Source organism: Haliotis rufescens, unplaced genomic scaffold, assembly GCF_023055435.1.
Source record: "Haliotis rufescens isolate VD_foot unplaced genomic scaffold, xgHalRufe1.0.p SCAF_4, whole genome shotgun sequence".
NCBI lineage: Eukaryota > Metazoa > Mollusca > Gastropoda > Lepetellida > Haliotidae > Haliotis > Haliotis rufescens.
In genome coordinates this window covers 25,470,993-25,485,487 of record NW_025964112.1, presented here as the reverse complement: position 1 = coordinate 25,485,487, position 14,495 = coordinate 25,470,993, and the positions used below count along the sequence as shown (strand labels likewise).

At 38.7% G+C, this 14,495-nt stretch overlaps 1 protein-coding gene across 3 annotated transcripts in view; it reads right to left on the bottom strand.

The window, feature by feature from the left end:
* Nucleotides 1-209: 209 nt before the first annotated feature.
* The window catches only part of LOC124119777 (nicotinamidase-like), a 78,721-nt gene continuing 64,435 nt past the window's right edge, over nt 210-14,495 (bottom strand). For all 3 annotated transcript variants that reach the window (XM_046482413.2, XM_048382076.1, XM_046482412.2), the window contains exons 5-6: nt 2,395-2,481; nt 210-946 (exon numbers count right to left, since the gene is read on the bottom strand). In XM_046482413.2, the coding sequence (XP_046338369.1) occupies nt 819-946; nt 2,395-2,481 (215 nt within the window). In that variant the 3' untranslated portion in view covers nt 210-818. The remainder of the gene's footprint in view (nt 947-2,394; nt 2,482-14,495) is intronic.

Genomic DNA, 14,495 nt, shown 5'->3' with positions numbered 1-14,495 from the left:
TGGCGGTTACATGTGTTAGTCATCATTGATCAACTTGCCGATCATTGAAAGGTGATTAAAGATGCGTCAAACAGACACTAAGGTAAATTCGTAGATTGCTGGAGACGGTCACAGTCAGCCTAGACACGGATCGAGTCGATACTACGACAGTTTTGATGTGCATTTCTTCGTTTGCTCATTAGGATGGGCCGTAGCGAGGATGTTCGTGAACAATCATGCAGTCAAGCTCTCTGAGTTTTCTCAATGCATACTGAAACGCTGAGACCAAGATTAAAGGTTCTAAAAGATCAGAAAGAACGCTTATGTTTGTTTTCGTGCTAGGGAATTCCCAGGGGGTTTCCCCATGAATGTGTAAGAAGTCCGTCAGGGTTTGCGTCATTTCAAGTACACAGTCTCGTGAAAAACGTATGAACGTCAAATTGTGCCGTTCATACACTTATGGACGTCAATTTCGCGGTCATGTGACCGACCTCTCGTCCAATGGAAAAGCCGTATATCGTGTAAACTTCAAATTAAAAAAATATTTAAGATTGCATGTGAACTATATTCTGTAAACTTATTGTTTGTGTACTCTAAAAAGAAATAAAATCATTAAAGCAAATGTTGCACCTATAGGTAGTCCTTCCTTTTCTTATCCATTCATTGTTTGTTTGTTTGTTGTTTAACGCCGCACTCAGCAACATTCCAGCTTTATGACGGCGTTCTGTAAATATTCGAGTCTGGACCAGACAGTCCAGTGATTGACCTCATGAGCATCGATCCACGATTGGGAATATCTGAAGGAGAAACTAAAGGCGTCTATTGATGGTGTTGCCGTTTTACGGTATATATACATGTATGATACCTAGCAGAAGCAGTAGATATTTAGTGTGTGGTTGTGGTTGTGCAGGGGCCCCGCTCACACCCAAGAGGGCAGCCAGAGAGGATGATTTTATCACTTGAATGCCTGAAAGAGATCAAGAGACATTGGACTATATTTGAAATTACAGGTTACAATAAAATGTGACCGATTTCATTGAAATACCTTTCCTTAGATGAAATTGCACTGCTTACCAGCGGGTGAGTGAGCCAGTGAATAGGGTTTAACGCCACTTTGAACAGCACTTCAGGTCTGTCACTGTGTGTCAGCTTGCGTCTACCCGCGCCAAAGGTGTTGACTGACTTTATAAAAGTCTCTTTTACCATTTTATAAGTCAGTTAACACTGCCGCGGGAATATGGTCAACTTGATGTGAAAGAAAATCCAGAAGAGATCTCTGACGTTTACTGCTTTGGTGAAAGATTACCAGTTACGTGCGCCTGCAATCTCATTAAAATAAGATCTTAGTTCTGGCTACTGCTGAAATATAGATCGGGGGATATCCCATTACGGGTCACGTGAGAAAGACCTTTCATCCGACCAATCAGAGCGTCGTTTACCATATCAGGAAAGTAACAATCGGACCATGTTGTTCTAAACATGCAACCTCAAAAAAGTTCAACACGTATAGAAATTAAAACAATGTGTACACCTTTTCGAGATATATAAGGATGCAGTGCAATCAACGAATCCTACTGATAATAGCACACACACAGGCATAATCGGTTCTCTCAACCGTTACCCAAAACTGACTGTCCCACTACGTCATAAAATCTCATCGAATCTATATACATACACAACATAGAATGTAACGAATGTAAGGATACAAACCTCGAGCGTCAAACGAATCCGGAAGTGACATTGTGTGGAATACGAAGGGAGATAACTCCGTCATTGGATAGCGTATATGCTTCTTGAAAATATGGTCAGAATTTATTTTCGGTGTAATTCTGAACTACAGTCAAAATCACCCTTTATCTTTTCATTCAATGGCACACACCACTGAACGGAAAAGCCTTCCTGTGGTAAGTACTGCCATTAAATTTCGGCCACCTGCTAGACATGCTAAGAATATTTGTGTCTTCAGTTTTCAAATGTTGGATCGAGAATTTTGGCGAAATGTTTTTTCAGAGGGTAGTCTGGAATTGAAGCAGCCAGTTTGAAACTAATGCCATATAGCTCAAGAAAGCTGCTTTCTGTTTGTCGACTTCTTGTTGGTCATTCTTTGGTCGGTCAAAGTTTGCAAAAAGGTGTTCTACAATGACCTGGGATGTCACCAGATCTTTCTGTAAGGGTAGTGAGAACTAAGATCTGATGTTAATGTGTTTGAGTGAACCAATCATCAACGGTGTATTATATGAACCATTTCGTAGAGTCCTGAAGATGACATGAGTTTGTTTAAACGTTTCTTTCCGTCAAATGAATCCCATCGGACCCGTTCGAGTAGAGAAGACTACTAACGGCTTTGATAACAAATAGAGACAACAAACAGTACAAGCTTATTCATTTCGGATGTAGTTCTACATGGCAGCTTACCTTTGGTTTTAAGGTTCGCAGTGGCTGTTTTTGTCGAGTTCACTGCCACGCCCCTTGCAGCATCAATGACTGTATAAGTCTTGTAGCCTTGAAAATTAATAGTACAACGAGAACATGATGAAACCAAAAACACGTTTACAAAACGGCCGTGGCCCCTCCACTGCCATTTTCTCAATGGCGCCAAAACCACACAGCCATAGGCTTTCAGTTAGCCTAGTAATGAAACCAAAAGCAACAGTCCTCAGGAACATATAAAAGGACGTCCGTTGCCTCTAACTAACGTTATAAGAATGTTCTATGCACTTCTGGTTTGGGGAAGTGAAGGGTAAGTGCAGCAGGATTTCAAACCAGAAAGCCACATGACTATCGCTGATTTACCAACTTTCATATTTACGGTCACTATTTTTTCTAAAGGGAACAGCTAGCTTAAGAAATTGAGTCTTACTGTGAACACGGAATAAAATGCATCTGGATATAAAACAACTATTTTTACTATCATTTGCAGATGACGCAGTGCGTTTTGCTGATTTTGTTTACTGCTTACAAAATGTATTAACGTTTCGGAATGTGTCTGTGAAAGTCACTTGTGAACTTCAAATAAACGAAACTTGTTATTAAACATGAAATATGGTACCTGCGTGACACTCAACTTAAAACGGTTCCATTTCATTAAAATGTAGGTGTTGTTTTCTTAAGATCGTTATCATGGTCTCAACACTTTGGTAATGCTGCTGTACAAGCGAAGAAGAGTCTTCTTTGTGTATTCAAATCCTTATTTATGATTAAGCTGTTCCGGTATGATCTATTTTTTGTTTAAAAATGATACAAAAATTAGTCCTATTTTACTTTATGGTCCAGAAATATGTGGAGTGGATATTCACAAAGAAATTGAAATGATACAAATGTTTGCTTGTAAACACTTATTATGTGTTAATTCATTATCTTCAAATCATGTAGTTAGAGGTGAACGTGGACGCTACCCTTTGTGTATATTCACATATAAACGGGCTGTTATAAATACTGGTGTAAAATAATGTAAATGCCTGACACCAGATATGTCAAAAAATTTTATTTTACACAGGTTTGGTTATATATGGCAATGTGTATAATGCATCTAGGTTTTTTTATCATCTGAGTGTGTTTAGACTGTACAGTGTGTATCATCCTAGCATGATTTGCGTGTAGCACCCTTTTCTACTTCTAAATTGGTAACCTACGCCTTTTTCAAAATATCATTCCTTTGTACTAGGAACAATATTTAAGGGAACCCCTGCCATTTTAGCTATTAAAATGAAATCGCCATCTTTGTTGCACAAGACACAGCCACAACAACTGAACGTGGATAGCAAACTTTGCATATTGCACCTATAAAACATGCCGTTTCACGGTGATACAACGTGGCCACTGGCAGGTGCTAATAAACTTCACAACCACGTGGTTCATTGATCCGGCACAAAGGAAAATGCAAAATTACGCACAAGTTGGCATGATTGAAGCTGGCTTATCACAGGAGGCAGTTGCTGGACTGGTCAATCTAAAGGTGTAATATCCCTACGGATCGAACATATCGGCAAAAAAGGGTGGGGTTAAGATTAGGGTTGGTAGAGGCAGGCCCAGAAAGAAGTGATAAGTACACACCACTGCGCTGAGGAACAGATTCATTTCTGCACAAGAACTGAGGGACAATTTCAGGGCTGCCACAGGAACCCGAGTTTCAGTACGAAACAATCTGGAAAATGCGTCGTTCCAGAGGAATGGGTCTGACTGAGGCCTCCAGGCGCCTCAGACAATAGTGGGCACATCAGTTTAGAGGTTGTCTACTACGTGTTTTCTGACGAATCGAGGTTATGTTTACGCTATACAGGTGTGTGGAGACAGCATGGATAGAGTATGAGGCAGCAGTCGAAGAGCACGATAGGTATGGAGATGGCACCATAATGACCTCAGCTGGCATCATGCGAAGTCAACGTTAGGTGGACCAAATATTATCTACAGTTGTCAATCCTTTTGCCCAGTGTGTTGGTCAGAACTTTGAGTCCAAGGATGAAAACGCACGTCCTCACAACTCGTGTTGCTTTTGACTGTCTGAGGCTGCAAGGTGTCACAACAATCATTGTCCTTGCCAGCCAAATCTCCAGACAGTTACTGTCAGTGAGTGAAAATGGTTTTACGCCGCTTTTAGCAATATTCCAGCAATATCGCATCGGGGACACCAGAAATAGGCTTCAGTAGTATAGGTAAAAGGGGTTCTGGCTCACTTCCACTGGAGCCGGATTCATATACCTATACTGCTACTACAGGGGGGATTTTTTATGCCAAAATGATTATGCGATTTAACGATAGTCATAAGATTCAGCTAAATTGACTCTAGGTCACCACCACCTGGAGCCAATCATTGCTTTAGATGAGTCTAAATGGTAATAAAAATATTCTTCATTATTTTTATGGATAAATCGATATTCAACATTTTTATTAAGTTCTTCGTTCATTTTACTAGGAGACCAGACTATATAACTACACTCTTTTTGTAAATTGATAAGAAACAATTTATAACCGTATTTGGTTGGTTTGACATCACTGATATAATAAAAACCTTGTGGTAATTCTTTCCATTTAATAGCTTTCTCCATTATTATATATATTTATGTAAGCATTTGTCTAAATGTGATCAAACGATAGTAAGCAATCTATTTTTAATCTTCAACCAGTTCTTTGGTTTTGGCACGGAATAATTGATGCGCTTGTTGCCTCCCCTGTTCTATGAACTTTTTTTTCTCGTCTTCGCTAATACCACTGGTCTTACGAGATTTTGATCGAATCTCCTGCTTCATTTCATTGTATTTGGTGAGTTCCGACAGCACTAAACGAAACTCATCCTCGGATATCTTACAATCGGCCATTGCTGTCGAAATATGATCCTCAATGCTGTTCAACTTTGCATCGGCGAGTATCCGAATACTATCGTGTTTTAATGCTTTCTTTTGTAACTACGAGAAATGAATTTTATCGCTATTCCTGCTTGTCCCGAGACTCCAGCTGTTATTTCCATGCCGAGCACGATAGGCGCGGAGATTATAGTTGATAGTAAACCGATACCCGCTACACCGAGTCCCATGCCAGATACTACAAGAGCGGTGTCAACTCCGTCCAGAGCATTCACGGCTCTGCGATACTTTTTATACAATCCAAGTCTCAACTCCCTATCCTTCTCTATTCGATGTTTTATGTCGCTTATTTGATGTAATCGAAATCCATCAACAGTTTTCATCTTTTCAAATGCTTCATCGAGCGCTGGATATAAACTCATAGTGTATATTACGATCATATAATAGTATTTAATTGGTCTTGCTTAAATGTTTTGAGACTATACATCAACCTTATCAAATGTATATTATACGGCAAGAATATCTTAGAAAGAGAAATGCTGTCACTTTTAATAATTTGAACCCCCTCGAGGGTTGCAACAGGCGATGCTCCGATATGAATAATACTGCAACGTTGACGCTCGTGTTTCTTGAGCCATTTAATCGATAGACCTGGTAATATTTTGAAGGCATTGTCCGGTGCATCTCCGAATAAGACTTCAATAATAAGAGTAGAAATATTAGGTATTGCACTCAAGTTAACTTTAATATCTTCGAAATTCAGTAATCAAATTTAAACTAACGTTTTGGATTGCCGGACGCCAATATAACATATGACCTGGGTTTTCTGGCAGGGGGGTAACTAACACACTTTTTCGTTTTGATGGGATATAAGCCGCGAGTACGTTGCCACTATTTATTATCTTAGTTAAATTATGTAGATATTCAGTAGCCACTCGATGTTTGCTTCAATCATAGCCCATTTATTATCGTCTTTGCGAGTAATATTATACGAAGTGTTTTTAATTAGTCTACTAACGTCGACATTGCTTAAATCTTCTAGATTACCCGTGAATGTGACTTCTTTCCGCTTGTATACATTATCGTGTAAGTGTAAAGCGTATAACTTACCATTGTAACCGGGTTTATCAAATCCTTCTGTGTCTCCGAGATCGGAAAGCGCAATTGTATTACATTGTCTTAGTGTTCCAGGGCCTGATGCATCAACCATTATTTATAATATGGAGTGTTACACTTAAGTATCCTATATGTACAGGTTGGTGTTTTACATCTAATACAGAAATTTTGAGGTCTGAAATAATACCACGCTTCAATTTTTTATATTGTAATAACGAGAAAGATTCCGTTCTACCACTATTATATTTTTCATTTTTCACTGGAACACTTCTGAGTAGAGTTGAAGGACTTTCTAGTTGAATATTATCCGTCGTGCTTATTTGATCAAGATGGATGAACAACTCTTTATAGGGAACTAAATGAGGTAATTTAACCTCTTGATCTGGTAACTTGTTAATTGTGCCAACTAAGCGTGTAAATTCAAGTGTAGGTGATTGGTCCAATAAAAGTATAGTTTCTTCATGGTCGAATTTCACTGTCCCAGTCGCCTCATTTTGTGTGAGACTAATTCTATTAGGCTTAAAAATTTCAGCATTGAGTGAGCTTACGCTGTAATACCCATCAGGTATAGTAATGTATTTGACAGTACCAAGTGCGGATAATATAATTATCCTATTATTATCTTTTGCAGCATTTATATTGGTCCACCTCGGGTAATACATTACAGCGACTTCGAGTTGTCCATCTGAGTTATCGATAGTACGAAGCAGTTGAATAGACTGACTATTTGTTATTCCCAGGAGTGTAACATACATATCAAATATACAATGATACTATATCATAACTTAAATATGGAATCAACCATTATTTATAATATGGAGTGTTACACTTAAGTATCCTATATGTACAGGTTGGTGTTTTACATCTAATACAGAAATTTTGAGGTCTGAAATAATACCCCGCTTTAATTTTTTATATTGTAATGATAAGAAAGATTCCGTTCTACCGCTATTATATTTTTCATCTTTCACTGTAATAGATCTGAGCAGAGTTGAAGGACTTTCTAGTTGAATATTATCCGTCGTGCTTATTTGATCAAGATGATGCACAACTCTTTATAGGGAACTAAATCGGGTAATGCATCTCCATCAGATGTTGTCCTGTATATTGATAATATAAAGTCTCTTGATCCTTCTACCTGTGTAAATCCAAGTGTAATTGTAACAATTGTAGTTCTCATGAATCCACATACCTTTTTCTCCAGTGCCGATTTTCACTATCCCATTTCGACTCATTTTGTGTGATACTAATTCCATTAGGCTTAAAAAATTTATCATTGAGTGAACATATACTGTAATACCCATCAGGTATATTAATTTTTTTTTCAATAATATTTTGTTTATCTGTTATATAAAACTCATTATTACCTCTCGCAGCACTTATATTGGTCCAACGCGGGTAATACGTTACATCGCATAGAGCTACTTCGAGTTGTCCATCTGAGTTATCGATAGTATGAAGCAGTTCAATAGACTGACCATTTGTTATTCCTGGGAGTGTAACATACATATTAAATATACAATGATACTATATCATAACTTAAATATGAAATCAACTTACATTACTAATCAATCGATTATAGTAACTGCCTCCGGTGCTGAGTTTACCGTTAAATTCCCCGATATCTTTGAAAAGTACAGGATCACGTAAACTAGCGATAAAATGGTGCATGATTGGTTTCACAATCCGATGCAATTTTGGCAGAATCAGTTAAACTTTGCCGTATGGTGTGCCACAACGGGATGTGGTGTATCTGTTAATGCTCCAGGATTTAAACTATATAAGTCTGTTATAACATTTCACGTGTATTATCAGATTAGACATATACTTAAAGAAATTAATGCTCCATTACCGCAGGATCGAGCGTGGAATTCCACAAATAATAATTATGATAGGTCTGCGTATGAGCGTATTTGTCAGGAATTTAATGTTTCTACGAGTAAAGATTGGCGTATTAAAGGAGCAAACCATGGTCTAGGAGTTCCTTACACAGAGGAAAATAAATCCGTCAAAGAAGAAAGCGATTATGTATATAAAACACTTAATAAACTTCCAGTTAATTTTGGTAAGTTGTATAGCACCAGCAAACTTTACGCAAGAATATATGATCACTGGCATAAAACCAGTCATTGGTATAAAGGCTGGGAACTTTATAGTAACGATTGGAGACGGGATATTATGAGTTTTAAGAGTGGGTCTATTTATATTGTTAAAAAATTTGTACAACTGAACGATGACGCATGGAATGAATTTCTTAATGATAAAACGGAAAATAATTTTACTAACCCAGGATTTGTAAGATTTAATGAATCGATAAGAACTTATGTGTGGGCAATTCTCGGTGCACAATCGCAAACACGAACGGGAATCATCGGTACTGGGACGGCGTTCGATGCGCAAAAACAGTTTGTCGCAAACGTGGAGGACGCCATTAATTCACCAGTTGACATACCATCGTCTATAAAGCGTTTTCAAGATGCATTACAGTACGCTCAATCCAAAGTGGACTACGTTTATGCGCCGGGACTATACATGTCTCCGAGTAATATGGAACTTAAGATCGGTCAAGTGATAGGCTATAATAATAAAATTGTTATCGCTACCGATCAACAAAAACCAGGTATAAATTCAGATATTAACGTCGAATTAATAACGCGAACGATCACGGGAGAAAAGGGAATAGTCAAGCCTCAAACACCAACTATCGCACAACCATCTACTAATGCTCAACCACAAGTGCCACCGCATATTGCGGCTACAAATCAACAACATATCGATGAAAAAACAGCGCTTGTAGTGGGTGGAGTCTCAGTTGGTTTACTCATGATTTGGTGGTTAAATAGTTCTTAGCGAACTGATTTGGTTAAATAGTTCTTAGCGAACTGATTTGGTTAAATAGTTCTTAGCGAATACGTACAACAGCCCTGCGATTGCTACGATCAACCCCCACAAGTTTTGACTAAGCCAAGTGGTGGTCTTCAATAGCCAGGAAACAACACTCCCTATTATACCGGGAAGTGCAGAAGCGGCTTTCTCAGCGAGCTTTCCCAGTGCTGAACCTAATGCTTTTAAATGCTTTTTTATCCACTCTTTTATCCCGTTTTTATCGTTGGGCGGTGTACCACCACCTGTACTGCCACCTGTTAACGAGAGAGTCAAAGTCGATATAATAAATCCCAACGCGGTTAAAATACCGGCAATTGTTATTCCCCTCCTCTGAACAATGTTTTAATTTTATCGGCCAGTGTAGTGTCATCGTTGAGGACTTGATCGATAGTTTCTCGAATTCGACTGATTTGCGAACAAAGTGCCTTTCTATTACTGGAAGCTGCTTCGATGCGGGCCGATCTTTCGCATTCTAAGTTACGTAATCTTTCTGCTACGCGGCGTCTACTGAACTCATCGCCCGCCTGTTCAAGTTTTGTTTTCTCTTGAGCTATATGTTTGTCGAGTTCGGATAGCTTGGCTATATTATTTATCAGTCTCCCCGCATAGTTTGCATTGCCTTGTCAAGACCTCGTAAATCCCTAATGCTAAACTCCGATACCTGTAACGTGGAATTATCGTAATAGGTATTTAAGATTTCTCCGAGTCCGTTCGAGGCCACCATCAAGGCTGCTTCCAAATCATCTGTATTACCGAGTTCAGTACGCACGGTTCGAAGAACCTTAGTAGTCTTCGTGGAAAGCCGCGAGTAGTCTACAAAACCTAATTTATCACGAACAAACACGGCGCCATGTTTACCGGCTATAGTAGACAAGGCTAGGGGCTTAGGAGTACGAGAATTCATAAGATCAATATCCGGAGAGTCACGCAGTTGCAATATTCCTTTACTATCTATCGTAAACTTTGAATAGTCACGACCTATTGGGGTAACATAATTTTTATCTTCTTTTAAGGCATCGTAATAATCATTGAAGGTTGATTGTAAAAGTTCATCGTTAAGACTACTAAACCTGGTTTCATCAGTACCCTCTTCGGTTCGATTCGGATCATCAAAGGTACTTAGATCAAAGTCATTAATATCAAAATCAGTCATTTTTATATTAAACATAGGGTACATGTTTTCAATATAACAATGTCTTCGCAATACGGACGCAAGTTAAACCCACAACGTAGACTTCGAGATCCATTAGGGGTCAAAGCAATTCGTCAGTCTGTAACTATAACTAATAACCCTAGTACCATCGATCAGAATCAAACGCTTCTGGTTCGCTTTCCTAATCTCGGCGCACACGATGTGTTAGTTCCGGGAACTGTCCAACTAGCATTTACGATAAGTTTGACTTCTACCGACGTTAACAGGGAGCCCGTTCAGAACATAGGTCGTGCTATCGTTAAGAAAATCGCGATTAAAATTAGCGGTAATGAGGTTTTGAGTATCGACGATAGCGATGTATACTATTGTTACATGGATCTCTGGAGAACGGATAAAGAGCGGGAAAACTTACAGTACCAAGGTATTTGTAATAAGAACACATTGAGACTGCGCGTGGGCGCTGATAATGGTGTTGATACCAACGAAAAAGATAAGGCCATTGCCGACGCATTAGGTAACCGATTCTATATTCCCCTAGACTTTGAATTACTAGATTCCCACATGCCCTTTTATCAAGCATCCCTAGGCGATAGGTTAGAATACGAACTCACTTTTAATGACTACGGCAGAGTAATCAGAGCTACTGAAGATGCTAGCTATTCCCTTGACAATATATCGCTGGAGTACGATATGATAATGGATCCCGAATTAGCCAGACAAATTCGTAACCATTATTCGGGAAGTTTAGCCATTTTGTACGATCGCGTGCTGCGACACCGAAAGATCACGAGGGACAAAAAAGATACAATGTGGAAAATCAATCTAAACGTCCCCACGAGGTCGTTGAAGGGTATTTTAATGTTGTTCGAGGACCCCTCCGATTCGTTTAAAAGAAATACCGAGAAGTTCTACAATCCCAAGATTACAAAAGTAGAATTGACTATCGAGGGCGTTCCTAATCAACTATATAGTCAAGGAATGCTAGCGTATCACCAGTGGGATGAGATTAAAAAACTTCCTTCAATAAAACGTTCTCCGGAAGTTAACGCGGTCGTGAAAGATCTGTCTCTCAGGAGTGTATCGATGGGTGAATACCTCACCACGAAGTACGTGCTATGGCTCGAAATGCGAACAACGGACGATGACCAATTACATGGCAGTGGGAGGAGAATAGAAAATGCTAGCGAGGGTGCCACCATACAGATAACGAAGCTCCAGGAAACGGCTGGTAAATTAAACATATATTTGTACGTGATTATGGATGCGCAACTTAATATACAGAATGGGAGATTCGTGCAAGCAATCTTTTAATAATCTTTTACCTAAAGATCCGCACTGCGCTATCATATACGTGCAAACGGGCTGCGGAAAAACAGCTTTTATTCTAGCTATTTTAGAAAGTCATTATCGGGACGTTTTCGATCATATTATTATTCTGTGCACGACTATAAGCGTTAATAAAACATACTTATCGAGAGATTGGGTAATGAATGATGACGGGGTACACAGAGTCGATCCGGGCGATCGTTTACAAGACTGCCTCCGAGTATGTCACGAAAAGTACAAAGGAGAATCAACCCTTTTCGTACTAGACGACTGCAGCGCGAGTAAAGAACTCACAAAAAAGAAAGATATGCTTTCGTATTTAGCATTCTTCGGACGGCATACTCAGCATAGCGTTTGGGTACTTACTCAAAAATACAACTCTGTCCTGAAAGATCTCAGAGAGCAGACCAAATGGGTAGCACTCTTTCATTGCAAAGATCGAGATTCATTCGAGGAATGTTTATACGAAAATGATGTCATTTATACCAATGGCGAAAGAGATAAAGTCAGAAAAGTGTTAGCGGCAAGGAAGCACTGTAAACTGGTATTAAAAACCGTTCAACCAGCTGCTTATGCAATTGCTTAGCAAAATGTAGCAAAAATGTAGCAAAATGTAGCAAAATGTAGCAAAATGTGGCAAAATGTAGCAAATTGAACATTAGCGGTTAATATGACATAAAATTTGGTTCGAAATCATCATTCTTTCGCAACAGTTCATTATTACGGGTTGTATTGGATATGTCATATTATATTATGTTAGACTTAAATATCTCCTTAGGTATAACATTATGGAATGTGACGAACTCATCGAACAAATGCTCAAAGAATCTGAGCCTGATGTAGATAAATCTTTAGATAAACATAGAGAAAGACTCGCGGCTTTGGTAGCCGGTGGAAAATGTTCCCAATATTTAGGGGAAAATTATACCATTGAAAAAATTGATAACATGACTGACGAAGAGATTAAAAAACTGTACACTCGTTACGAGTCTAGACTGGGAGCTACCATGACTAAAACGATAGGGTCTTCTATATTACAACTATACACAGTCGTAGCTAGTACGTTTCTCCCCATCCCGGCAGAACATCGCATGTATTTATGCGAATCTCTAGAGAAAGACCCATTCATCGAACACGCTATAAGCTCAGTGAGCTGTGAGTTTTATCATAGCTATAAGAAGCATGACTACTCCAGTTACAGACGGTAAAATGTTGGTAAACGCGACGTATCATTCAGCGGTGGTCACCGGCTTGGCCATTGGCTATGCCCGTATAGCTAAAATGATTACTAAAGCCACACCTCCCATGCTAGATTTTAATGGATTTGATATTGGTATGGCCATTCTTGATATTGGATTAGCAATGGCAACGAAGGATATGCTCATCAAACAAGGGCTTATCTCGGAAGACATAATGAAGTAATTAAACATTTGAATATATTATATTCATATAAAGATTTGAATATATTATATTCATATAAATATGGCAACAATTGCGATGATGGTCGGTGGAGCTGTTGTTAATGCTCTAGCTTTTTCGGGGAGTAATTATTTATTTTCCAGTATGAGGGAATCAAACGCTAAAGAAGTTGAAGAGGAACGTAAACGACATAACGAAGCTTTAGAACAATACCAAGCAGCCCAGTTACAATATACACAGCAGAGAATGAAGAGATTAGACCTTATTCATGAACAACTGATTAAGGAAGGACATTCAATTCAAACGTTTGAGGATGTCGAATATGCCATGCACGAATACTACCTCGTTTTTGGGAAAAAACTAGACCCAATACCGATACCAACAATGAGTCAGTTTTATACACCGTCAGAGGCTCAGAAAGACCGAGAGGTCACATTTATTATTATTGGGTTATCTGCTCTATTGATTTTCAGCTATACCTTCACTACTCATAAATAACCACAGCTGTGGCTATGCATAAACCATGACCTAGTTTAGAGCGATCTATAAATAGCCTAATCAATAGTGTAGATGTGATTTACCTTTTAGACAAATGATATGATATGTGTATAACCATGAATCTATGCAAATATACACTCATGGGGAAATCGATTCAATGTCAGAAGCCATCGGTGGGTATTTACTGTGGCACTCACGCTTATAACATCAGAAAGGGTTTTAAAAATTACGTTTGTTCTGTATGTGGGATTGGAGTCAAATGTAGTTACAGTTTATGTAAGAGTCACGGTGCTGATAAGGTCAGGAAGCAGATTATTTATGCTAGGAAGAGAGATTACATCAATGAGAGGAATAGGTTGGGAAGAATACGTATTGATATATGAAAAACAACCATTTAGACAAATGAATCATTTTGTATATACCATTCAACCACAATGGTTTTTGTCAGAGAGTTGAAGGCTATGGCAAAGCAAAGTGGCCTACGAGGATATTCTCGTATGAGAAAAGCTGAATTGATTACCTTACTCGGTTTGGAATACAACAAACCCCAGACTGTTAGAGAACTCAAAGTTCGAGCGAGAAACAGTGGGCTGAGAGGTTATTCTCGAATGAGAAGAGCTGAATTGATCGCTTTAATAGATAATAATGATAATGATGATGATATTAATAATGACGATGTTGAGAATAAACAACAAGAATTAATATTTGTACCCACATCCGCCGGCGTTGGTAAATATCTAAGAGGTTGGAAGATGGATATTAATTCCAACATGGATGTTAACGATATTAAGCCCATCATATCGAATAAAATTAACGAG